The sequence below is a fragment of the Macaca mulatta genome, chromosome 11 (genome assembly GCF_049350105.2).
Source record: "Macaca mulatta isolate MMU2019108-1 chromosome 11, T2T-MMU8v2.0, whole genome shotgun sequence".
In the NCBI taxonomy this organism is placed as follows: Eukaryota; Metazoa; Chordata; class Mammalia; order Primates; family Cercopithecidae; genus Macaca; species Macaca mulatta.
Genome location: NC_133416.1, coordinates 846,617 through 873,419, shown reverse-complemented (window position 1 = coordinate 873,419; position 26,803 = coordinate 846,617). Strand labels below are relative to the sequence as shown.

Genomic DNA, 26,803 nt, shown 5'->3' with positions numbered 1-26,803 from the left:
AGTCTGGAGTGCAGTGGCGCGATCTCAGCTCACTGCAACCTCCAACCTCCAACCTCCCAGGCTCAAGCAATCCTCCCAAGTAGCTGGGACCACAGGCATGTGCCACCACACCCAGATAATTTCTTTTTGACTTTTTTGTAGAGACAGGGTTTCATCATGTTGCCCAGGCTGGTCTCGAACTCCTGGGCTCCCGTGATCCATCCGCCTTGACCTCCCAAAGCGCTGTGATTACAGGCATGAGCCACCGCGCTGGGTCTCCTTGTTTCTTAAAGAACCAGGAAGAGGAGCGAGCAGCACTGCCAGAGGAGCAACAGCCAGGGCCAGCTGGCCAGATGGGAAGGAGCATCAAGTGCGGCAAGGGGCTGAGAAAGTCGCAGCCAGAGCCAGGCTCACAGGATTACAGGAGGCTGTGCGCTCTCACTTCCCACATCTATATTTAGTTTGAGACTCAGGATTCCACTGCACGGCCATAAAAATAGTTGAGTGGTTTAGAAGAACTGATGAGGAGTGCAGTACCACAGTGGGAGAAGCAGGCGAGGGCTTGAGCAGGGGGGCTCCCATCAGGAGAATAAAGGAGGCCAAGCCGGAAGCCCCGGGGGGCAACTCTGAAGGAGGATCACCCTCCCTTCACCACGCTGAGGACAGCAGACTGAATCCCCAGCCTTCAGAAGGAAACAGCCAGGGAACCTCTCTGAAGGAGCTGCCTTGAGCTCCAGGAAAAGGGAGAAATCATCAAACTGTTTCTGGTCACCTGCCCCATCCTGGTACCACCGTCACTACTGCTGGTGGGGCCTGAGGACTGGATTTCTTTTTTTCCACTTTCTCTTAATTTTCTCACCTCCTCCAAAGAGCCTTTTCTATTTAAACTTAATAAATAGGAAGAAAAGAAACCCTTATTTTTCAGAAATCTCTAATTCCTGGGGTGGGGAGGAGGAGGGGATAGCCAAGACAACTTTGAAAAACAAGAACAAGTTGTAGGACTTCACTGGGTGGTTTCAAGACTGAAAATAAAGCTACCAAAATTTCTTTTTTTTTTTTTTTTGAGACGGAGTCTCGCTCTGTCGCCCAGGCTGGAGTGCAGTGGCCGGATCTCAGCTCACTGCAAGCTCCGCCTCCCGGGTTCACGCCATTCTCCTGCCTCAGCCTCCCGAGTAGCTGGGACTACAGGCGCCCACCACCTCGCCCGGCTAGTTTTTTGTATTTTTTTAGTAGAGACGGGGTTTCACCGTGTTAGCCAGGATGGTCTCGATCTCCCGACCTCGTGATCCGCCCGTCTCGGCCTCCCAAAGTGCTGGGATTACAGGCTTGAGCCACCGCGCCCGGCCAAAGCTACCAAAATTAAGACAGTGCAGTGGTGGCATAAGAATAGACATACAGATTGACTGAACAAAAAGAGAAGCTAGAAATAGATCCATACATATATCACCAATTGACCCTTGGTAAAATTACAAGGTCATTGAAAAAGGAATGATAAACTTTTTAACAGAGAGTGCTGAAACAACTGGATATCCAGATGCAAAAAAACCAGACTTCAATCCATGCCTTATACCATACATAAAAATTTAAAAAATAGATCATAGACTTAAAATAACAGATAAAATCATAACACATCTCAAAGAAACTATAGAAGATAATATGTGGCTTTAGGATATGCAAAGATTTCTTACATAGGACCCAGAAAGCACAAACCGTGAAATAAAAAAGTTGCTAGGTTAGACTTCATCAAAATGAAAAAAGTACATCAATTTTTCTCTTTGTAAGATACTGTTGATAAAAATGAAGAACCGCTACAAGTCAATAATAAAAAGACAAACAACCTGATAGGAAAATGTACAAGAGATTTGAACAGACACTCCTCCAAAGGAAATATACTAAGGACAAACAAGCACATGAAAAGATGTTCAACATCACTAGTCACTAGGGAACTGCCAATTAAAACCACAAGGAGATACTATTACACACCCACTAGAATGAATAAAATTTGTGTCTGACAAAACCAAGTGTTGACAAGGGTGTGGAGCATCTGGAACTCTCATACGCCTCTGAAAGGAAGGCAAAATAGTGCCACACTTTGGAAACCAGTCTTGCAGTTTATTCTAAAGTTAAACATACATTTATCAGATGCTCTTCCAATTGCATTCCTAGGTATTTACCCAAGATAAACAAGAAGTTAGACTGATACAAAACTATTCATGTATGTAAAAAACCACCCAGAAGCAATGTAAATGTCCACTGACTGGCAAATGGATAAATAAATTGTGATATGTCCATACCATGTAATACTATTCAGCAATAAAAAGGAACAAGCTTAGTGATACATGAACCAACATGGATGAATTTCATAAACGCTGTATTAAATGAAGGAAGGTGGACACAAAAGACTCCATATTTGGCCGGGCGCGGTGGCTCAAGCCTGTAATCCCAGCACTTTGGGAGGCCGAGACGGGCGGATCACTAGGTCAGGAGATCGAGACCATCCTGGCGAACACAGTGAAACCCCGTCTCTACTAAAAAATACAAAAAACTAGCCGGGCGCGGTGGTGGCGCCTGTAGTCCCAGCTACTCGGGAGGCTGAGGCAGGAGAATGGCGTAAACCCAGGGGGCGGAGCTTGCAGTGAGCTGAGATCCGGCCACTGCACTCTAGCCCGGGCGACAGAGCCAGACTCCGTCTCAAAAAAAAAAAAAAAAAAAGACTCCATATTGTATGATTCCACTTATATAATATTCTAGAAAAGGCACAACTATATTGACAGAAAGAGGTAAGTTTCAGCAATGCAGGAAGGAAGGGATTAACTGTAAAAGGGAACAAAGGGTCACTTGGGTGACGAAAATGTTCTGTATCTTGATTGAGATAGTTGTTACACAAGTGTAATGTTTCAAAACTCATCAAGTTATACAGGTAAAATGGCTGAATTTTATTGTATCTAATTTTAGCTTAATCCAACTGATTTTTAAAAAGAAAAAGATCAAAATCTTTTCCTCTCCCTTCTCATTTCTTGCTACTTTATCAGGAGGCTTTAGAATAATTTCCTTTCTAATTTCCCTCCACCCATTGCCCCCAGATCACCTAATGATTAACTTCCTTCCAAGCAGCAGAAAAAGACACTATATTTTTCTTTCCTTTCAACTGCTAGATTGTATTTTCAGAGACTAAATGGTTCATCACTGAGCCAACGAAGTCCAGGGGGCCAGAAACTGCAACAGTGAGAAAATTGGGGGTGGGGATGGTTGAATGGGGGAAATTTGGGACCTAGGCCTAAGGGCTGAGAGTCCTTAGAAAGTGTGATAGAAACAGCTCTGGGCTGGAGATGCAGACCCAGCCCCCACTCTATGCTCGCCTTTGGGAGGGTCAGGTCATGGTAAACAAGGCTCCTACACCTGCCTTATTTATTTTACTGAACTGTGGGGGATTCATATTCAAGTAAGACTTGAATATGAAACTACCTTGAGAGAAACATAATAAACCCTGCACAAATGCAAAATCTTATAATGAATATTACTGATATTATTAGTCTCTGCTACTGAGAAACTCAGCAACCACAATTCTCTTGCAAATAGAGCCCTACCAGGATGCCATCTTGACTTCCTTCTTTCTGGTCCCTGTTTTCTTCTCCAGGCCTGGGGGCTGTGGAGGCAGAGGTAGATTTCCTTTGCTCATGGGTGCAATCTACCACTGCACAGCCTTCCACAGAGAGCTTTTGGAAGATCTTAATAAGGCAAGCAATTACAGCTGTTCCAGAGGCCGGGGCAAAAGGCTATAGAAAACATCGGCCTGTTGGTACCCAGATCCAGGCTGGCCAACCAGGTTCAGCGTTCTGCCCCAAGCCCGCCAGAGGATGTCATCTCCACAGGGAGATTCTCTGCTGTCCCTTTGATTCTCTGCTCACTTTCCTTTGGGGGAGCTTTGAAGGTCTTCTAGTCCATGCCTCTGCCATCAAGGAAAAGAAGGATAACAGAGTCCTAGGGAAACAGTGACCTGCCCCTTTATTATTCAGTGAGGTTTTTCCTGAAAACACACTGTCCGTTTTTCAGATGTTCATACAAAGAGTATGAATTTGGTCTTGCAGTGACTCCAAAGAGCCCAGTACCCCACCAGCTGCTGCAGGGACCAGATTAAGGTTAACAGGAAAATGGAGAAGGCAGAGCGTAGAACCTTCCATTCAACTAACGCAGCTCTGATTTGGTTAGTTTTCTGTCTTAGGGATATCTGTTAGGTTTAATTTTGAAAAAAATAAGTTTCCTTTTTTAAGAAACAGTTGAGAAAAAACATCTTCTAACCCGAAGCCCTCCTGCTGCAACTACTGAAGCCAGCTCTGCCGGTCCAGTGTGCTGGCCTTAGGGAGGCACTGCCTGCCCCTCCCTGCAAGGGCCCCCCGGAGTCCTCCTTTCAGTGAAGCCTGCAGGAATCCCTCCTGAGGAATCCTACCTAACTGCACTTACACAACAGGACTTCTTTAAAGGACTGTATAAGGATGAAACGAGTTAAAACACTTCTAAAGCTCTTACAACAGAACATGGCTTAATACATGGTAGATGTCATGAATGTATCCTACTTCTGATGCCTTTGATCTCAAGGAAGAGGTGTTTACCTTCTCTCCAAGCCCTGTTGATCTTTATCCCCTTTCCTCCCCCACTGGTCTTCAATGTCACTATTTTCATAGGCCCTTTTTCTTCAGCATATAAACGTGCTCAAATCTCTCATCCTAAAACCATGATTATTCCCTACAGCTCTGCTCCCCTGGTTACAACGCTCTTTCTTTCCGCAGTCTTCCAAAAAGAGTTGTCTGCTGTGTGAGCTTCCTTTCACCTTGATCTCCTGCCAACTTGCTGTCATCTGGGTTCTTCCCCCAGAAGCCCAGCAGAATTTAATCTAGGGAGGTCCCTAGTGATCTCTTAGTTGCCCAATCTAAGAACTTCTCAGTGTCTAACTGATTTCACTTTTCTGTAGTATACGTTGGCCCAAATCTCCTATTTGAAACACTCCCCTCCCTTGACTTTCAGAGAAGTGTTCTGCCCTGGTTTTCCTAGTACGTTTTCTGCATGGTGATGAGAGGAAATCAGCCTCCATGCTGGGAGGAAGCCCAAATGACTCCATGGAGAGGGGTGCATGGAAAGGAACCAACAGCCAGCCCCAGCTTGACAGCTGCTTGATGACCAAACTGATAACGAACCTCCAGCCTCCAAGCCCCTCTAGTGGATACGATGCAGAGCAGAAAAAAGCTGTCCCCAGTAAGCTCTGCCAAAACTACAGATTTCTGAGCGAAACAGAGACGTGTCTTGTTCTTTTGAGTTTTGAGGTAGCTCTCACAGCATGTTGTTGGTTATCTGCCTCTGGTCCTAGGAGTACGCCCGCATGTAGCGGAGAGGGAGCCACAGAGTACTTTGGGGAAGGAATTTCATGGAGGCCCTTTCTCGAACCACGAGAGAGAGCACAGTTGCACGAAGAGGCAGTAGGCCTTCCCAGATCTAAGGATCTAGGAAGACCTGCATGGCATCCTTGCCTTTCCAAGAGACGACTGTGGAATCACAGGCAGATTGTCTGATCTTCTTCAGCCTTGGTCTCCTGAACTGTAAAAAGGAGGTCATACAAGAAATGACCTCATCATGTTGTTGTGAATGTCAAACAAGATACCTGTGTTGTGCTTAGCACTATACCTAGCACAGAGCAGGTACACACACAAAAAATGCTTGTACTAGGCCGTGCACTGATATGGGGTAGGCAGGAGCTGTCTGGAGTTCAAAGTCCATCTTTGCTATTTTCCTGTTATATCTTTGCCTGCCTGAGCCTCGGTTTCCTTACCTATAAAATAGAATACTGAGAGCATCTATCTCAAAGGCTTATTATGATGGATAAATGAGCTAATAGATCTAAAATGCTTAGATCTGAGCCTGGTCCAATTCGTATGCCCTCACTGTCCCAGACCCGATGACTGCACACTCCAAAGCCTCACAGTGTTATGGGGACAGCAAAGCCTGTATCCATACCACCATGTTACAATTAGGGAACAGGCTAAAGGTGACGGCCATCTCAGCCTGTGATTCCAGGCTTCTCCGAAATCCAGACATCCAGAACCTGCTCGGCCTTCAGAGTCTGGTGCCAAAGACATTTCTCCCATGAAGCCTTCGCTTGTTTGTTTTGTGCTCACCCCCAACCCTGCTGGCCTCTGCCCCGCGTAGGCGGGAAGTGCCCCCCGAGCTCCTTCAGCAGCTTCCCTGAGACACATTTATTGGATGTGGAATGCAACATCTATTTTTTCCACACTGTACCACTGATGTTTATATACATGTCATATCTCCCTATACTGGAATGAGTTTTCCAGAGCCCTGCCTGTGACCAATTCATCCTACATCCAGTACAGAACATAGCCTGGCACACGGCTTAGAGCAGAAATGGTTTGTTGACTGAATGTGTGAATAAATCCCGATTCCTAAGGGGGCTGGAGAGAAATAGGGAATTAAGCACGCACATATATGAAACATGCACATGCCTGGAAACAAACGCAAAATACATGCTAGAGATACAGACCTACTCATCAGTACCAATGCACGCTCAAGGCAGTATAACATCTCTATAGTTAATCCTCATTTCACAGATGAGGACGCTCAGAGAGTCTAAGATATTTGCTCAATATCACAGCCTCGGCATCTCCCTGACAGTCTTGGGGGAGCTTAACTCACAACAGGAAACCCAGTCTGTAACTTGAGCATGCCAGGGGGCCCTGGCTTCCTTTTTGGCCACGCTCACCCCGCCACTCAGCCCAATCCCAGAACAGTGAGAGCTTCCCGTCAGTCCTCGAGCTCCATGCCACTCTCTATTCCTGCCCAGCAGGGTGGCACTGTCAGAAATGCCAGAGCCATTTAGTTGCCCAGCTCAAGGCCTAGTTCTTTGAACTCCAGCAGACTTTGCAGGGAGCCAAGAGGGCTCCTAGTGCCAGGCGTGGCAGCACAGCACGAATTGCAGAGCTGGGCCCATGGCCGCATCCTGCCAGCTTCCCTCACAAGAGATCTCTGTATTACCTGGCAGACGGGTGCCTGGCAGCTGGGCAAAGCCAGCTTGAGAGGACGGATGAAGGCCACTGGGCCTCTGCCAGGCTCTGAGGCTGCTCCGTACCAAGTCCTGCCTCACAGCGCCAGGGCAGCATGCCTCCACAGCGTTCCTAACCCCCCCTTAGTCAGCTGTGGGCACGCAGTGTTTCTCCAGGAATGGTGAAGGCAAGTCCTGACCAATAGCAACACTGCGTTTATGCACGTTTCTGATTTAAAAAAACAGTTCTGAACATCCTGAGAGTAATCCCATGGAAAAATGTTATACTAATGATAATTAACGTCATTATTATTATTAATGCCATCTGAGGCTAAGGGAGGTTTGACAACCTCCCGAGGACCCACAGCTCTGACGTTTTTTGCTGCACACTGCTTCTGGCATCCATTCTCACGGCACCCCTTGACCCCAGGCATCTGCAGAGGAGGTGGCCTCTGGGCTGTGAGTGGAAAAGCCTTGATCTTGCCCTTCATAGCACAGTCAGACCCTTGAAGTTTGACAGAAACATCAAAACCTACCCAGCCAATCCCCAATCCCAGAGCTTCAACTGACCTTCTAGCACAGACTGCTCAGGTACCCCCATCACATACCCACAAAAACAGCTGTTTGCTTCTGGTGAATCTGCTAAACCCAAATACTCAACATACTCACACACATCTGCTTGGATGCACAAAGATATGTACACACAACATACACCTGTACCGCTTGGTGGACACACGCATACACGCATGCTTCACTTCATGCACTCACTCAGAGCTCTTACAACAATGCACATAGGTCCTAAATAAACTCCCCAAACCTGCGCACCCACCATCCTGGATTTGTAAATGCATACACACATACACACATACACACATACGTATTCTCACACACAACCCTGCCTGTGCACACGTGCGCATGCATACACGCACACATGCAGAGCTGAGAACAAGGATGTTTTGTCCACTATGTGAACCCTCCTGACAATATGGACCAGGCAGGGATGTGATGTCCCATGGGGACCTGTAAACCATTCATCTTGTAGCTACACGTGGGTGATACTCTGCCAGTCATCAAGCCCAGTCCTGCCAGGCTGGCCACTGAGATGAGTGGGCCACGGGCCAAATTCAGAGCTGCAGCAACATGAACAACTGTCATATGGGCATGACGCCACCAGCCTTTCTGTTCCTGAACAATGGTCTCTGTCCCAGATTAGGCTTTGCCTGGGGGAAGCACTTCCCACACCACAGCGGACTCCTCTTAGAGTGAGGACAGCTATGCCAGGGTGTAAGATGCTCACACATGAATCCCGAAGATGCCACTTTAGCTGTGTGACCTCGGGTGGATCACCTTAACCTCTTTGAGCCTCAGTTACTGCCTCTGTGAAGTAGGGATTGTAATCTCTTCCCATCAGCATCATGTGGATAGATGAGATAACAAATACACAGAAATGGGGAGCACACGGCAGAAATCAGGTACATGGATATTGAAAGGAAGGTTGGATAAATGAATGCATACCAAATGAGTGTGCACTGCACTCTAGGGCTCCCAGCTGAACTGCTCTCCCTTCTCTGCCCTCGAATCCCCAGGCTCTGTTTTCTGTTGTGGGTCACATCATTCCACTGCTCAAAGACCCACCCCTCCTTGCCTTCCCATCAGCCTCCCTCCCCACAAACTCCCTCAGAAGGCCGACTGTGACGCCACGCCACGTTCTCTCCCTGTCTCTCCCTCCCTCTTGCTCCCCTCTGGCCCCCGTCCCTTCTTCTGTTCTTTGAACGCAAGCTTTTCTTTCAGCCCCAGGGCCTTCACATAGAATGCTTTCCCCTGAGGTCTTCACATGCTCGGTTTTCTTTCATCTCTCTGCTCAGATGCCACCCCCTAAGTGAGGACTTCTCTTCAGAGCTATCCTCCCCCAAGCCACCCCCGTATTTTTCTTCTAGTCCTTGGGAATTTCTGTTATACGCATGTGAATTTTCTTGTTAAATATCTGCCTTCTCCTCTTGAATGGGAGCTCCACGATGGCAGGGGCATTGTTTGACTTGTTCACTGTGAATCCCTGCGCCTACAGCAGAGCCTGACATGCCGTAGGTGCTCAACAAATACTGGCAAAATGAATGTAAACATATGACTCTTGCCCTTGAGGAACCTAAACAAAATTTCCCCTCCCTAAATGACAATGCCACACTCCACTCCCCTCCTCTCCTTTCTCCTGTACAGCCCAGCTCATCACATTTTAATTTTTTCCCTAGCCTCAGCCAACCTAATTACTCACAGCACCGGTGTGAACGCTGGTGTACGCGATTGTAAGTGAGTGTGCCCAGGCTGACATATCCTAATGGTTTTCCAGCAGGGAGCTGCGTCAGAACCTCCTGAGAGCCTCATTGCAAGCATTTGTGGCTGTCTTCTTTCCCCCAACCCCTGCTGAACAACAGTCTCCAGCGCTGAGGCTGGGCCATGTGGATTTGGAAAAAACTTCTCCTGGAGATTTGGATGCACATTACTGCAGTTGTCTGCGGGGTGGCCATGGAGAGCAGAGGCTAGCAGCACTGCCTGCCAGGGTCACACTGGCTGAGTGTGAATCTGCACAAGCAGCCTCGTGTTGCTTGGAATGCAGAACGGAGCCCAGCTCAGAAAGGTGCTATTAGGACACGTTGAGAGAAAGTTTGTAAAGTGCTTAATATAGTGCCTCGCTCATAGTCAGCGTTAGCTTTCGTTAAATGATGGCTTTCCTCCGGGAGTGATGCAGTCATTCTCAGTTTCCCTACAGGAGTTAGGACAGGGCCTTTGCCATGGTGGACGGTCAGCATGTGTAGTTAGCTGACATGCTGCTGAAACAAACATACTATCACTTCTCCCATCTTAAAGAACAATCCTTTGTCTTGAACTCATTTCGTCCCTCCAGCTGTCACCCCATTTCTTTGCTTCTCTTTATAGCAAAACTCATCAGCGTTTTCTACACTCACTTTCTATAATTCCTCCCATTCTGGCATATTTTACACATTTTATTAGGGAAATTTCAAACATATATCTTGACAGTCTTCTATTTCCCAACTTTTTTGCTACAGTATTATAAAGCAAGCCCCAGAAATATCATTTCACCCACAATGTATCCCTCTAATAGGTAAGAACTTAAAAAAAATGAGTATCTTCATCATTCCTAACTAAATTAACAATTCTCTAACATCACCTAATACTTCATCTATGTTCAAATTCCCCTGACTGTCTTAAAAATGTCTAGTTCCAATTGCTTTGTCTAAATCAAGCCTGATCAAGGGTCCACATGTTCTATTTGGTTGATTTGTCTCTAAAATCTCTTCTCCCTTCTCTCTCAAACCCACTAATCAAGCCTCCAAATCCACTGCACTCCCAAGACCACGCTTTTCAGGGTCACCAATTATCTGAATGTTGCTAAAGCTAATGGACAATTCTCAGTCTGCATCCTCTACGTTTCAGCAGTTGTTGAAATGCTCTTTGCCAGAACACTACGTGCCTCTCCTGGCTGTTCTCCTCCCTCTGGGTGCTCCTTCTCAGCTCCCATGCCCACCTGTTAGCATTGTGTGCACTGCAGATCTGCCCTGGGCCTCTTTCGTCTTCTGTTCTCACTCCTTGGTAGCGTGGCCCAGTCTCAAGGCTTTAAAAGCATCCCAAAGTTATACCTCCAGCCCATTCCAAATGCCTACTGCACATCTCCTCTCAAATAGCTAAGAGCTGTCTCAAACGCCATCGGTGAAATGCTCAAACCCTCCTCATCCCCCATGGACTTCTCCATCCCATCCTTCTAATAACTTTGGCCCCAAACCTTGAACTCATCCTCAGCTCCTCTTTGTCTCACACCCCACACTGATCCCTCAGGAAGCACTGTTGTTTTGGCTACAGATTATACTTTCCTTGCTACTACCCTGGTCCAAGCTACTAGCATCTCTTACCTGGGCTGAGTAACAACCTTCTGCCTGAACTCCCTGCTTCTGTCTGTCTTCCCTCTTCAGTCTATCCTCAAACAAGCATCCAAAGTTCCTTTCAAGCACCCTCTGCTCAAAGGCATCCACTGGTGCCTAGTTTTTCTGAAGGTAAAAGCCAAACACTTCCTAATGGACTCCAATGCCCTCAACAAGAAACAGTGGCATTTTTGGCAGGAAAAGTCTTCACTGTGTGGTGTCCCCTGCACTGAAGGATGTTTGACGTGGCCCTTACCCACTGCATGCCACAGAGCAACCACCTCCCTCACCCAAGCCCCACCAGTTATTGTGGCAACTAAAATGTCCCCACACATTTCCAAATGCTCCCTGGTGGACCTGGAAATCCCAGCTGAGAATCTCTTACAAGATCTGCTATACGCCTGCACCCTCCTACCCTCCCATACCCCACCAGTCTCTCCGACTTTGCCTCAGACGCCTCTCCCTGTGCTCTCTGGGCCCTTGTCTTACTTGAACAACCTGGCAGGGTCCCACCTTGGCCTCTAGCTGTTCGTTCTGCCAGGAACGCCCGTCCCCAGACAGCCACAGAACTCCCTCCCTCCCCTCCTTCAGGACTTTGCTCAGGTGCTCTCTCCCCAGGGCACCCAGTTTGAAAGTGCAGATTGCTTTACTCTGGCTCTCTTCTCTGCTTTTTCTCCGGAGCACTTATCCCATCAGATGCACTGTAAGTTTTCACTAGTGACCTTGTTTGTCTGTAAGCTTCATGAAGGAATTTGGGAGTTTTTTTGTTCACTGCTATACCCCAGGGCCTAGAATAGCAACTGGCACACAGCAGACAATATTTGTTAAGTGAAAGGAAGAATACAGATGCCAGGAAAATATATACTTACAGAGAGAAGAAAACAAGCTTTTCTAAGCCACAAGAATAAAGAATTAATTTTGTTCTTAGCAAGGACTGGTGTGTGCTCAGCCTGGGGTGGAAAGTAAGGAGTGAGGCTGTAAGAACATCTATTTATGTATCAGATCGGTTCGGGAAGGCTTCCTGAAATTGGTGGGGTTGTAGGACTCACCTTCAGCTGGTTTTGAGCCAGATGATAAACCCTGACGGTTCCCCCAAGCTTGATGACTGCTGACAACAAAGGGAGCCCCGGGAAACAAAAGTGAGCCAAGCTGGAGTTTTCAGACTGAGAAGCACACTCACGGAATTGTATTTCGGCTGCACCTGCCATGTCTGTAAGAGGCTGCAGCAGCACGTCAGCTGGAGGGGCAAGTTCAAATGGAGCTGCACAATAATACCTGCTTCCTCCCCTCTCTGGCCCTGAGAAAGCCCACCTTAAATAATTACTTGCCTTCCAAAACTCTCAGCAGACAGCAAAAAGGACCTAGCTTCACAGCCATACAGTGAAATATTTTGCAGCTATTAAAAAAGAATGCGGCAGCTCTTTTTATATTTATTAAGGAAAGATCACTAAGATACATTATTAGGGAGCAAAACTCACGGTGCAGAACAGCGCATAGTGTACTAGTATCTCTGTAAAAAGAAATACACATTTTGCTTGAATGTACATATAATATAGCTCGAAAGACGAGAAATAATAGTGGTTGCTGGAAGGTGTGGGGGCGCGGAGGAATTTGGTTAGGAAACAAGGATGGGGGAGACGCTTTTCACTGTAAACTCTTTTCTTTTAAATCTTGTACTAGGTCAATGTATTATCTATTTGAAAAGAGTGAATCAAACTACTCTGGAGGCTGAATTGGGAAGATTGCCTGAGGCCAGGAGTTCGAGACCAGCCTGGGCAACATAGGGAGACCTCTGTCTCTACAAAAACAAAAAAAATTAGTCAGGTGTCATGATGTATGCCTGTAGTCCTAGCTACTTGGGAGGCGGAGGTGGGAGGATCACTTGAGCTCAGGAGTTTGAGGCTGCAGAGAGCAATGACTGTGCCACTGTACTCCAGCCTGGGTGACAGTCACCATCTCTTAAAAAAAGGAAATGGTGAATTACATTAAAAGCAAATTATATTAGCAATTTTGTGTGTAAGTTAAAAGCCACCTGCACAAGTACAGGTGGCTAGAAGCCAGAGTCCTTCAAGTGAAAGAGCCTGAGGCTTTAGCTGACCTCATGTGTGCTAGGTCCCATCTATGGCTGGGGCGGAGAAAGCCAGTGGGTCCCTAGCCACCATCCAAAGCTAGGCAGCGAGTGAGGGAGGCCCTCCCTGTGCCCACAGCTGGTCTGGCCACAGCCCCTGCGCTGCAGGGCTCACTCCCAGCTCCTGTGTTCTGGGAGAGCAGTGATCCAGGTGAGGCAGAGCCACCCGCAGAGCCATGAGGAGCAGGAAGTGCCAGGATCAGGTATGTGCTCCTGAAAGTAGACGGGGGAGGGGCGTCAGTGGACCGGAAGGCAAGGGAAGGGAAGGATGGCTACCTGCCTTCAAATATTCAGGGAAGTCAAACAGGGAAGGAGTACTGTTCAGAACCCGTTAGAAGACGCCGGGGTCAGGGTGGGGGGTGGTGAGGCCTCTCACCTTCATAAAGCACTTTCTGCCACTAGAAAGGTCCCCAGAATAACAGCAACTACCACGCGTTGAGCCCTCACTGCGTGCCAGGCACTTGGCTTGCCTGACGCTTTACTGGCATTACCCCTGAATTTCCCCAGCAATCCCAGGAGGGTGGTACTATTCGTATTCCTTATTTCACGAACGGGAAACGCGAGGCTGTCACCGCTTGAGATCACACAGCTAGTAAACGACCGAATCGAGATTCAAACCCAGGGCCCTACTCGGAGCTATTATGCTGCACCGTAGGCTGAGAAGACGACCTACACCCCTGGGAATTCTAAGACTGTGATTCGACAAAACACAAATATAAACATGGGAAGGCTAAGATAAGGCTGGGAGTTTTAAATTTATTTTTTTGCCGAGGTGTCTTGGGTACAAGGAAGACCAGGAAAGGTGGATTCTGAGTAGAATTTGAACCTCGGTGTCACCGTCCTCATCCCCGACCCCTCCTAGCCGCCCCCGCCCCAATGTCCCCTTCTTCTCCAAGGGAATCTACTCACACCATCACACTAGCCCGGACGGCGGCCCACGGGGGCCGAGGAGGGGCACATCCCGCGTCCAGCAGCCCGAAGGCCGGGGGGGCCCCGCTGCTCCCCGGGTTGGCGGCGGCACGATCAGCAGCAGCGGCGGAGGGCGGTGCCGCAGCGCTGAAACCCCGAAGCCCCGAAGCCCCGAAGCCCCTTCCGCGCCCCCTCGGGCTGGGAACGCGGGAGGAGGCGGCGCCCCGCGCGGGGAGGCCCCAGACGCCGTGGACGGGCGGCTGTGCGCGCCAGGCTGCGTGGGAGCGGGGGCGGGCGTGGGGGTGGGGGCGCGGGGGCGGGCGGGCGTGGGGGGCGGTGGGGCAGGGGTGAGAGTTGGCGCGGGGGCGGGCGTGGGGGGCAGGCGTGGGGGTGGGGGATGCGGGGGTGGGGGCGCGGGGGCGGGCGTGAGAGTGGGGGGCGCGGGGGCGGGCGTGGGGGGCGGGGGGGCGGGCGTGGGCGTGGGGGGCGCGGGGGCGGGCGTGGGCGTGGGGGGCGCGGGGGCGGGCGTGGGGGTGGGGGCGCGGGGGCGGGCGTGGGGGGCGGGGGGGCAGGCGTGGGGGTGGGGGTGCGGGGGTGGGGGCGCGGGGGCGGGCTTGGGGGTGGGGGCGCGGGGGCGGGCGTGAGAGTGGGGGGCGCGGGGGCGGGCGTGGGGGGCGGGGGGGCAGGCGTGGGCGTGGGGGGCGCGGGGGCGGGCGTGGGGGTGGGGACGCCACGGCGCTGGGAGGCGGGGGGCGCGGGGACGGGCGTGGGGGGCGGGGGGCGCCACAGCGCTGGGAGGCGGGGGGCGCGGGCGTGGGGGTGGGGGGCGCGGGGGCGGGCGTGAGAGTGGGGGGCGCGGGGGCGGGCGTGGGGGGCGGGGGGCGCCACAGCGCTGGGAGGCGGGGGGCGCGGGCGTGGGGGTGGGGGGCGCGGGGGCGGGCGTGAGAGTGGGGGGCGCGGGGGCGGGCGTGGGGGGTGGGGGGCGCGGGGGCGGGCGTGGGGGTGGGGGGCGCGGGCCACTACGGCGCTAGGAGGCGGGGGCACCCGGGCGGCGCTTCTCTCCGCGGGTGACTCAGCAGCCGCCTTCCTCAGCCGGGCGGGCGGCGTGGCGGGGGCGGGGGGCGCGCGGCTTCCCCGCGCCAGGGTGCGGGTCCTCGCCGCCGCCCCCGGGAGGAAGCGCGAGGCTGGACGCTGGGAGGGGGCGCGTGGGCCGGGAGATTCCTTCTCGTCTGCCTGCTGCTAGCCAGCGCGCCCACGCAGCCGAGAGCCCGACTCCATGTTCCCGCCCCACGGAGGCGCCCTGGGCGCGCGCACAGAGGAAAGGCTTTCCCCAGGCTGGGCCGGCCAAGGTCGGGGGCGGAGGGACTGAGGGACACCCCAGGGAGGCCGGCTGCACCCGAGCCCTCCCGTCCTGCTGCTCCCGGGTTTTACGCATTCATGGTCGGAGGAGGCCGACTGGAATTTCTAGGGTCTTAGATGTGGAAGTCCTTGCAGAATTTACCTCATTCTGCCCCAGGGCCCCCGGGCGTCTGCCATCTTTTGTTCTTGAAAGGGAGAGAGCACCCTACCCTGAGCCAGCTGGAGCGCCCTTTCTGTGGCTCTGGTCATTTAGAAGCCGTTTTTCATATCTAAGCTCGGTCCTTCCTGCTGCGGTAACCCCCAGACAGCTCTGCTTTGCCAGACTTGGCGACCTGGTAGAAGGGGGAAGAGGGAGGACCAAGAATGTCCCCATTGAGCAGGAGGGGAAATCGAGGTCCAGAGAAGGGGAGGGGTTTGCCTCAAGCTTATAGTTGGGGGTGTGTGAAAAAGGTGCTGACCTCAGTACTCAGGAGTTGTGGCTTCTAGGTCAGAGTCCAGCTGCTTGAAAAGGTAATATTCCTCCCTGGTGCTGCCCAGCGCAGTGCCTCTACCTGTCACTGGAAATCCCTTTGGCCTTCTCTGATGGGTTCTTATCATGCGTTAAGTAGCATCAAGAATGTCAGAGATGCCAGATGATGCCCATTTGGAAGCATCCAGGGTAAAGACCAGACTATGCACAGGAAGCACAGAGGCCAGACCCAAACAGGAAATTCCCACTCGCTTTGCAGAGTTTTTGTTGCTGCTGTTTTTAAATAATCATTGGTTGATTTGATGCATTGAATGAAAATTGTGGTGACAGGAATCATTCATCAAGGAAGAAATTGTAGAACTCCCTTGTCTCTCTGCCTGGGATGGGGAGTGCATTCCTGATTGGAGACAAGTGGTTGGCTGGTTTGACCTGGTGCATCCAAAGTCCTGAGAGATCATTGGCGCCAGACCCTGGCGGAGATATCCTGCAGGGAAAATCACACGACAGCTTTCTGTGTGTCTCGCCGCCCTGTACCTGAGCTTCCAAACACTATACCACCATAGAATTCCAGTGACACGGCCCCTGTACCTGGCCCTTCCACACAGCCACCTTCCCAGGAGCTCAGTCCTCGGGGACCTGGTCTCCTGCATGCTCCAGACAGAGTGGGTATGGAGATATGGTGGATTTGCCCCATTTTACAGAGGGGAAGACCCAGGAGGACCTGGCTAGCCAATGGAGATGAAACACTCCATGCAGAGAAAGGAAAATGAACCGGGAGTGCTGATGGTGTGACCAGGCCAGGGTTCACTGGGAGATACTGAGATAAAGCTAGGCTGATCTGTGCTGTGAAGCCTATGCATCTGTAGTATAGTGTGGGTTGTCCTCCAACTCCCCCAGCCCAAGTCAGTAACACACAGTTGTCCATGCAGAGTCGTGCCCACTCAGGTCCACAAACACCTCCACGCCACCTGCTCACCCTCTTGTCACAGTATTGACACTTCCCTGAACAGAGCTGACCCTACCTGGTTGAGAAATACGATTAAGGGGCCTGGAACCTGGAAGCTGCTGGTTCCTGATCCCAGAATCCAGCTCTTCCCGCTCTTTTCCCCCAGAGATATGGCCACAATGCAAGCCTCCTTTCCCTCCTGCCTTCGTAGGCCCATTGCCCATTTCTCACTCCACCTGCTGACAAGGCCGTGCTTGTGTCTGTGCACACGCATGTGTGATGAAACTCTCTCTGCAGAGTTATGTTCTTAATGCAGCTTCCTGGGCTGACAGACTGGTCAGAGGCTGGGGGCAGAGGGAGGAGAGGGCTCTCCTTGCTCATAGCTAGGATTGGGGTCGGTTCTGTTCCATTGCCAGGGGCAGTATTGCCCTCACCTCTCATCCCTCTCACACCCCAACCAGCCTGAAGAGCTGAGCCTCCGAGTCCAGCTTTCCACATGGGCTCAGCTGCAGGACAGTGAGCTGTGCTGTTGGACCCAAGCACAGCTGCCGAGGGGTCCTCCCTTCTGCCCAACTCTTCCTCAGCCGTGATACCACAACCCACCTCCACTCAACAATCTATGAGCCTGCCTGGGCCCTACAGATGGAGAGTTTATTTATTCAACCAGTATTTATCATGCACCTTCTAGGTGTTGAGTTTGACTCTCATCTCCTATCCCCTTCATGCTCGTGCGACACCAACCTCTGCTGCCTGCCAGCTCTTCCTGCCCACATCTTCCTGCCCCATAGCAAACCCCAACAGAGTCATGTGACATTTCACCATCCAAAAAATTATTTTAAGATCCTAGAAAGGAGCAAACAAGCTTATCACACATCATCATGCTCTTTAACTTCTTGCTTTATGACTTCCACGCATGAAGTTCATTGGGAAAGTATCCCTTCTACAACCCAAAGACTTACTATTCCATGACAAGTCAGTGGAAGTGCCCTGTGTCCCTCCCCTTTCCTTATCAGGGCCAAACAAGGCAATTCCAATTCTCTGCAAAATTTAGTTGAGCTAAAAATACATTTAGACTGTGAACTGCCTGCCTCATGAGCCCTTCAGCTCCTTAGCAGTCTCCTTCCCTGGCCCGTAGTTAACCAGTGCTACCACAGTACCCTCCTCTCTTACCAATCCCTGCTCTGGGAAATTGCTCAAATAAACTCTTTCCACTCAAGTCTGAAAGACTGATAAGGCTACATGTGTTGATTTTTCCCCCTTCCTAGGAAAATTTGCATTTAAACAAGGAGGATAACCTTGAAGTACCTAAAGTCATCTCCGGCTGTGGAATTATTAGCATAGTTGAGATATTCTGGAAAGCCGAGGGACCTCCCTGAGGTTACGGGACTAGCTGTAAGTTTGGCCTTTCACACCCGTGAAGCAGCCCTGACTGGCTGTTTTGGTCCATCATCACATAATGTTGAGAGCAGTGGATGAAGAGTTAAGAGAATCTGAGCTCTAAACCTAGTTCTGCCACTAACTAGTTTAGAAGCAACAGTCACTTCCTTCTCAGGCCTTAGTTTTCTCATTTGCCAAATGAGAAGTTTGAACAGGTTACCTTGAAGAATCCTTCTAGCTCTGGTATTTGGTTAACTCCCCAAAGGGGCTAGGAGACCCTGTCCCAGCTCCTAAAAGCCTCTAGCCCCTGAAGCTGTGGCTTCGAGGGAATGGTCTGCTGCCAGCACAGAGCATGGGGCCCTTCTCTGGGCAGGGACTTGGACAGGCTGCCCACATGACTTCTGTCCATAGCAGCCCACCTGCCAGGGAGAAAAGGTGCTGCTCACCACACACACGTCTTGAAGAGTTACATAACCCTCCCAGATCCCTTACTCCAACCAAAGAGCAACAACAAAATAGTCTGACCTCCACCCCCACCCCAGCACACACACACATCAGCAGCCTCATAGTCACAAACACCCCGGGAGAGAATTTTAGAAGGCCGCCATCTTTTCTTTTTGATTTGTTTTCATTTTCCTGGAAGATATCTCATGTAAGAAAAGTCTTTACGAGAAGAAAACCCACAACCACCCATCAGGCTTCTTAGTCCCTCCCTGCTGTTCTTTTCAGCTTTCTGACCTCATAGTCCTGAAAAGGTACAGGTCTACCTTCCATCCCTAAGAAGGAGGAACTTGGAGAAATTGATTCAGCCTCCATTCCGAAGAAGTGGGAAGCACTTCCTGGGTTCGGACGCCATTTCCCTCACTCTCCACTTTTGTCGTTGGCAAGTCAGTGTACCTTCTCCTAGATGAGACTGTAATTTTCCTAATTAGGAAATAGGGGTGATTGCTCTCACCATGGGGCATCGGGTGATAACTCAGATCTCTTTGATATACTTAAGAGAAGTGCAAATACTCTTAAAATGCAACAGAAGAGGTTTTAGTTGGGCTTAAAGAAGCCTTTGCCAGCTAGGAAGTTGTGAGGCAGCATTACAAATCACAGAGGGATGATGGGTTTGTGCTGCTGGTTGCTTTTCAAGGTAAGCTCAACATTCCTGTGTCTGGAATGGCTTGAGTGCACATGGGCCAGAGGTAGAGGGTAAATGAGAAAAGAGCACATGTAGAAAGGTGGCCTGGCAGTGTGGAAGAAACCGTGACCCTGCATTCTGGTCTGTCACTGTCATCTGACAATGGGTGAACCTCTTGTCTTTCTGGGGCCCTGGTTTCTTTTTCTTCTTCTTTTTCTTTTTTTGGGAGGATGGAGTCTCGCTCTGTCACCCAGACTGGAGTGCAATGGCACAATCTCAGCTCACTGCCAACCTCAGCCTCCTGGATTCAAGTGATTCTCCTGCCTCAGCCTCCCCAGTAGCTGGGACTGCTATGGGCCACCATCCCTGGCTAATTTTGTATTTTTAGTAGAGACAGGGTTTCACCATGTTGGCCAGGCTGGTCTCAAACTCCTGACCTCAACTGCTCTGCCCATCTTGGTTTCTTTATCTGTAGAAACACTGCAATGTATTGAGCACTTACTATGTGCCCCAAACAGTACTAAATAAATGATATGTAATTTTAAAAACTTTACAACAAGTCTTTAAGGTGGATATTTTCCTCATTTTGTAAGTGGAAAAACAGAGGCTAAAAGAAAGTAAACAGTGAAGGCGAGGTCTCACAGCTGTGGAGGTACCAAGATTTCTCCCCAGTTGTGCTTGACGGAAGCCCATCTTCTCAACCACCTAGATCTTGAACCCATGGGATCCAGTGGTTACCTGAAATTCCTTTCAGCCTGAAAGATTTAGCTTTGCCCTTGCTTTACTCCTGATTCCCTTTCTTCTTTCTTTCTTTCTTTCTTTTTTTTTTTTTTTTTAGACAGAGTTTCGCTCTGTTGCCCAGGCTGGAGTGCAGCAGCATGATCTCAGCTCACTGCAAGCTCTGTCTCCTGGGATCACGCCATTCTCCTGCCTCAGCCTCCTGAGTAGCTGGGACTACAGGTGCCCATCACCATGCACAGCTAACTTTTTTTTTCTTTTTTTAGTTGAGATGGGGTTTCACCGTGTTAGCCAGGATGGTCTCCATCTCCCAACTTCGTGATCCACCTGCCTTGGCCTACCCAAGTGCTGGGATTACAGATGTGAGCCACCACACCCGGCCCTGATTCCCTTTCTTTTTGTTAATGCCCTCATTGACTGAAATAAAGATGACCACCCCTTTCTTCCATGGAAATAAGCAACCCTTTGGAGCCTTTGTGGGAACCTGCGCTTTGTGCTTTTCCAGAAGCAGAGGGGGAAGTTGCTGCAGTGGCCCAGGCCTTGGAAACCCTGCCAGATGGCACACATTTGAGAATCTGCTAGGTGCAGTGAGTGTGTCCCCAGGGCCTCTTACTAAGAACTCCTTACTAAGCTGCTGTTGCCCTGTGCCCAGGGCCACTGAGACATGCTTAGGCTCCAGTGAAAAAAAAATGTTCCGGCTTTCCAACAAGGCAGCTTGTCTAAAAATCTTTACATGGGATGAAAATTCAGGAGTTGAGTCTCTTTCCAGATTGCTAGCCCCGATGTTTGTCCCAGCCCTTCCCTCTTTTTCAGTGTTACCCTCCCATCCATTCCCTCTCCATCCAGCCCTGACCCCAGCTGCCTTTTCTCATAAGTGACCTTTGAAACTCAGGCTGCACAGAGATTTGCTGAATCAGCAGGACCGACTGTTGTTTCTCTTGCCTGGTTTTGGGCCAGCGGGAAAATGTGCCAGGATGCCTTTGTGAGGCCCTATGGCATTTGCTGTGTGGGTCTGGGGAGAGATTGGGAGTGAGGGAAGAGGGAGCTGGTGTGGAACACGGCATGGAGGCTGGTAAGGAGGAGTGAGACAATCAGGGTTTCCCAGAGACCAGGGGATGACTTGATTCTCTTAAATGCATTATTTTTGGATGAAAAGAAGGGAAGAGCAGTGACCTAGGCCCTCAGAAAGGCAAAGGGCAGCAAATCTTTGCAAGTGGCCACTCTATGCCAGCTTCTAGATATAAACAAAAAGATGCACACTCCCTCCTCCCGGTGAGCCTTCATCGTGGCCCCATTTCTTAGACTAGAAACTCTCTCCCTGCTGGGGATAGGGGAATAACAAGAGGACAGGCAGATTGATGAGCATGGGCCATACGATGCCTCCTTAGCAACTAGGCCTTCTGGGCACAAGGTAGACAAGGTCCCTGTGTGTTTAGACCGTCCTCACCTAGTGACAGGGTTTAGCCCTTTGGGGAGGGGCTTAGGATGAGTGGGGAGCTGTATCATTAGAGGCTGGAATGAAATGGACGTGCAAAATAGGTACTTCATGGATTGAATTTTCTGCTTTCTGTTTCCTTTCCAGCTATCCTTGCCTCTTACTATTCTGACATAAACCTTTGACTTCAATGAAGAAAACCTGCTCTTTGGCTCTTAACATGATTTGTATACTCACCTTTTTTACCTTGTGCTGTTCTGATAGAGGATTGCTCTAGGCAGCTGCAATATGCTTACACTTGTTTCAACTTTTCTAGACATGTTCTCATTTATTTTGAGCCAGGACCATTTGCTTCTTTCCAATCTTTCCACAACACCGACTGCAGGGTTTTGAATAGACTGGACACTTGATACATATAGTTGACTGATAGACCTTCACACTTTCTTAATAGCTTCCAGGATGGGTCAGTCATGAGCGATCATCTTCAAGCAACTCTGACTCAGTAGGAGCAGAGACCCCAGTTCCCATCAGCATCTTAGACAAATCAGGCTAAAAACACATCCAGAACTCTTCAAGCCATCCCAGCCTCCAGTCAGTATGAGAACAGGGAGCTCAAAAGGTACTCAAGATTGATTTCATGCTTAAAGGATGAGGGTAGAGAGAAAAGAGATTTCCCTGTGTAGCTTAAGTGGAAGAAGGATAGAAGGAAGAGAAGATGGGAGAGAGAAAGTGTTTGAGGGAGAGGTAGAAGGGGAGAAGAGAAGGAAGGAAAAAGGGAGGAAAGTAGTGAGGAAGAGGAGGGATGTGAAAGGAAGAAGCAATGTAACAGAGAGAAGACAGGAGTTGTGGAGCCCTTCAGACTTCCTAGTCACATTGAGGTGGGGATTTGGAGTAGGAGCTGAATTTGAATTGGGATGCAAGAATTTATCCTCCAGCAATCATCTGCCTGTGGCCTTGGAGACATGGAAAAGCCCTGTGATCCATGGACACTAAACGCATGACTGGTAGGTGGGCAAATGTGCTCAGAAGCCACTGAAGCCAGCAGCTTCAGATAAGTTCATGTGCTTCCATGGCAAGAGGATTTGTCAGGTCAAGTTGAGGTTCTGGCACCAACCAGGAAAGGGATAATAATAAATTCTGTAGATGTCGTCAGCCTTGATTGAAAAAATAAAGAGGAGCAAGCTATATTTGCTGCTTTCATTAAGAGGCAAAAGCAGTGGGGGTCAGAGCTTAGCAAGAATCAAGAAGCATGCAGAGAAAGAATTTTAACCCTTCAAATGTTTTCCTTCCATAGTATCTCTGCATTCACTCACCCACACATTGCTGCCTTCTTGGACTGACCTCCAAGACCACTACCTTTGTGTCTCCCTCGGCTGAAGGAGGGAGAGAGGCCAGATTATGTATTAAATGCAGGTAAGATGGCAATTAAATGATTCATTATTTTCCAATCCCAGTTCTGTATGGCTTCTGCCTCTCCTGGAATTGGGTAGGAAGAGGAGTTCTGGGGATAAAAGTCAAACTGTGTGAGGATATAATGCACCTATCAGAGTGCCTGGCCCTGGAAACCCTCACCCACTCTTCAGCCACCTCACTGGGGCTGCATTCTCACTGAAATGAGGCCAGAGGAGGAATGAGGGAAGATTCACAGGAAACCCATGTTCGGAAGACCCACTGTGCCATCTCTTCCTCCTGCTTCAGCACTCCCAGTAGAGAACCAGTTCTGCAGGGAGCTCCCCAGGAGCAATACCAGGGAGGGGCTGCTGGCTCTGCTCTCCTCCTCCTGACCTCTCCCTATCCATGGAGATCTCTCTCTGCCTGCTGGCTCCATCTTGTCCCTCATCATGGACAACTATGGGCAGAGGAGAACAAACATACAAAACAGGCCGTGGGCAGAGACCAGGGTAGAACAAAACGTGTCATTCGCAATCGTGATTCCTTCCTGAGGCTCTGTGGGAAAATTTGGGTTGAAGTTGGGCCACTGTGGGGAAAGAAATTAGTGGCCCAGAAGATATTCAACCAGCCAAGATTACCATGTTTTCACATTCAAGGAAAGAGAGCTACAGGGAGGAGGGGAGGCAGGCACATCTGTGGTCTCTGTGTTTCTGGGTGTGCAGGCTTGGGGAGCAGGAGAAAAAGCTGGAGGATCTGGAGAAAGTAAGGTGTTACTGTTAAGTGCCTGGGGCAAATTTCTAAGTGAAGGATTCCAATAACTTCCACTCTGCCCCACCATGCTAATTATTTCTTATTTTTGTTCTGCTCCTTTGGGAAGCAAAAGCAGGACAGGTGAGAAGGAAAGATGAGGATGTCACAATTCCTCTCCAGAATTGACATGTGGGGCTGGACAGGAGCCCAGATGATTCCTAAACCCCAGGATTCCTAGCAGGGCCAACTGAATGAAAGGGTTTGGGTTCCATAGGCCACTCTGAAGGCCATGGCAATGTCTTTGTCCAAGAAAAATAATCTTTCCTCAACTCTTCTTGGCCACACAGTACCCTGAAGAGATGCAAAGAAAGTGGAGATGCGGTGGGAGAGAAAGGAGACACCAAAAGTCATGAGGAGAGAAATCATGACCAAGTAGCTGTGGCTGCCCTCAGGGAAGGGGACTGGAAAAATTCATCCCCTCATGTGGGGGAAAAGACCGCTTAGTATCTTGGAACAATGTTGCCTTTTGCTGAGCCTTGGGCATTGAGGGAAAACTGACTTTCTGCTTTTTATGCCAGATAAGGAAAAAATAAAAATAAAAATGTGAAACTGAGGGAAGTACAAAGGGGTTTTGAGGGAGTTGGGGTAGAAAACTATGTCTTCTTGGGACTTGAATCAAATGTTTTAAGTCTACCAAGCCAGATCGTGTTAGACCTTCACCTCCTAGATACCATGGTTTTGATCAACATACTCTGTGAGCTACCTTGGCCTAACCCAACTTCTCTAACTCTACCACAAATGGGAAGAGAAAATGAGTTTTGAAGGATTACAGCAAATATTCACAAGCATCTCCCAGACTTAATGCAACTGGATGAAGATGAGATTCTCAGCTCTACTTTCCCCCTCCGCATTCCCTTTAGCATCACCATCGTCAAGGTCGGGTGCTGACCAGGTATATTTTCCCTTGAACTGTTCTTTATTTAGTTCTCCATCACTTGTCTAATCAGAGAAAAGAAGCTGACACGGCCACAGCCTTTCCAGTACAGAGGAGAAAACATCTCAGACACTTTCATATCTTCTTCCCATATTCCTATTTCACGGACCTCGTGAGTGAAGAAAGAGCTTGAAGTCCTAGGAGCTGAGAGGTTAATATTTCTCTCAGGACCCAAGACAGTATTTCAGTGATCACCAGATAACCAGGGAAAATAAGGTTTGCAGTTGCTGGCCTTAGCAGGGAGATTTAAACGGGCATGACATCTGAATACCAACTCCATCTGCCAACTGTCCCTCATGTCATTGTTCCCTTTCAACAATGTCCAAACACCCCATATGAAAAACCCTCCTTGAGTTGGAGGAAAAAGCTGTAACCAGACTGAGCCCTCAAACCATGCCTGAGTCCTCCACTGGTTTGATGGGATATTCCCTTACACCTCTTCAGCTCTGCGGGAATTCAGAAGAAGGGTGCCCACTCAGGTCAGAGAAGAGAAACCTTCCCCAAATGAGCCACTCCTATCTGTGACTCCCACTTCACCAGCTAAAGAGCCACATTTTCTCTTCCTCTGCCTGCAGCTCCCTGGTTTCCCACATCACTCCTGCTTTTCAGGTTTGTCCCTGGCCTCCTGAGTTCACCTCTACCCCGGTCCTGCTCTTCCTGGGCCCCAGCCTTTTCAAAGCTCTTCACATGCCTCTTTCCAAGCCTTCAGCTTTTCTGGCATCTCAGTCTCCATTCAAATACTTTTACTACCCAAACTTCCTTCCAAATTTTTTCTCACTTAAAAAGATTCCTTCAATGGTTCTCTTTTCTACAGTTTAATCTTCACTCGAACTTCATCCCAGCCTAACCCCCTTTAAATGCTCTCAGTTCCCATTATCACCAATCGCCTAACACCCACTTCCTTCCTCCTTTGCCCCTACTAATTGTCTGGTTACTCCTTTTTGCTCCAACATTCCCCAAAACCTTCTCAAGCACGGATATCGTTCCTTCATTTACCCAAAATCTCCTTTACACACTCCTGGCCCCTTCAGGCCACACCACTCCGGTCCTTTAGACTCCTACGCACCCAACGTCCCCGTCTCTCCCTCACACCCACTTGCTTCCCTTGCTCCCACCACAACAGTGCCCATCTCCTCTCCCCGCTCACTCAGGTCTCCTGCTCAGGACGCCCTTGCCGAGGGCGGAGGGGGATTTGTGCTGAAGGAGGGCTCCGGCAGCAGCGCAGCAACTCGGGGGACGCTCCTTCTCCTTGTCAGTCACGGCCCCCTGTGTCCCCAGATGCTTGTGGGGCGACTGGGGTGTGTGAGCCCTGCTGCCAGGGCCCCGCTGGGGCTGCTCCAGGAGCTGTCCGTGGTGCTGAAGCGGCGGCAGCTCGGGCGCGGGCTGCGGCGCGGCTGCTGAGCGCTGTCCCTGGTCCTGGAGAGGTTCCTGGGCCCTGGCGGCGGCGGCGGGAGAAGCGGCCGGAGCGGCCGGCAGCGGGGCCGATGACGGGGGGACCAGCCCGGGCGGAGGCTGGGCTTGCAGCAGCTGCTGGTGCTCCCACAGGCTGCGGTTCTCAGCGCTCAGCTCGTCCAGCCGCCGCTCCAGCTCGTCGATACGCTCTCGCTGGGTGTGGATGAGGCTCTGCTGGTTCTGCACGATGGCCGTGAGCTCCTTGAGGTAGAGCACTGCGCGCACCGGGTTCTCCAGCAGGCTCTCCATGCCGCCCGCCGCCGCCTGCGCCCTGCCTGCGCCTGGGCTGGCGGCGGGGAGCGCGAGGGCGCGGGAGCCCAACAGCCCAGTGGTCGGCTCGCCTCCCTCTCCCACCGGCCCAGCCTCCCTCCCCCCGCCGGCGCCGCGTCACCGCCACCCCGACCTTCACACACGCATCGCGGGGCGGGGCGGCGGCGCAAGGCCCCACCCCCACCCCACCCCCTACCTCCAGGCCTCTCCAGCTCCTCGCCTCCCCACCTCCCTGCCTCTTGGCGTCATAGGAGGCTCTGCTGCCTGCAGGGCAGAGAGGAGAGGGAGGAGGCCAGCGAGAGGGAGCCTGTGTCGGGGCGTGGGAGGAAAGCAAGATAACGCAGGCGACCCGAAAAGGACGGTGAATCTGACTGGCCAGCCTGGAAAGTAGGCGAAGGGGAAGCAGCGATACTGGGAAGGTGCGGTGGGACCTGTAGGAGAAGAGAAACAGAAAAGAAAGGAAGAGAAGGGGAGAGGCTGTCAGAGAGGAAGCAGAAAAAGG

At 50.5% G+C, this 26,803-nt stretch overlaps 1 protein-coding gene across 6 annotated transcripts in view; it reads right to left on the bottom strand.

Moving 5' to 3' along the window:
- IQSEC3 (IQ motif and Sec7 domain ArfGEF 3) overlaps nt 1-26,361 on the bottom strand; it is a 118,599-nt gene extending 92,238 nt beyond the window's left edge. For all 6 annotated transcript variants that reach the window (XM_077953240.1, XM_077953241.1, XM_015150700.3 and 3 more), the window contains exon 1: nt 25,727-26,361. In XM_077953240.1, coding sequence (XP_077809366.1) covers nt 25,727-26,280 — 554 coding nt within the window. In that variant the 5' untranslated portion in view covers nt 26,281-26,361. The remainder of the gene's footprint in view (nt 1-25,726) is intronic.
- Between the last annotated feature and the right edge of the window lie 442 nt (nt 26,362-26,803).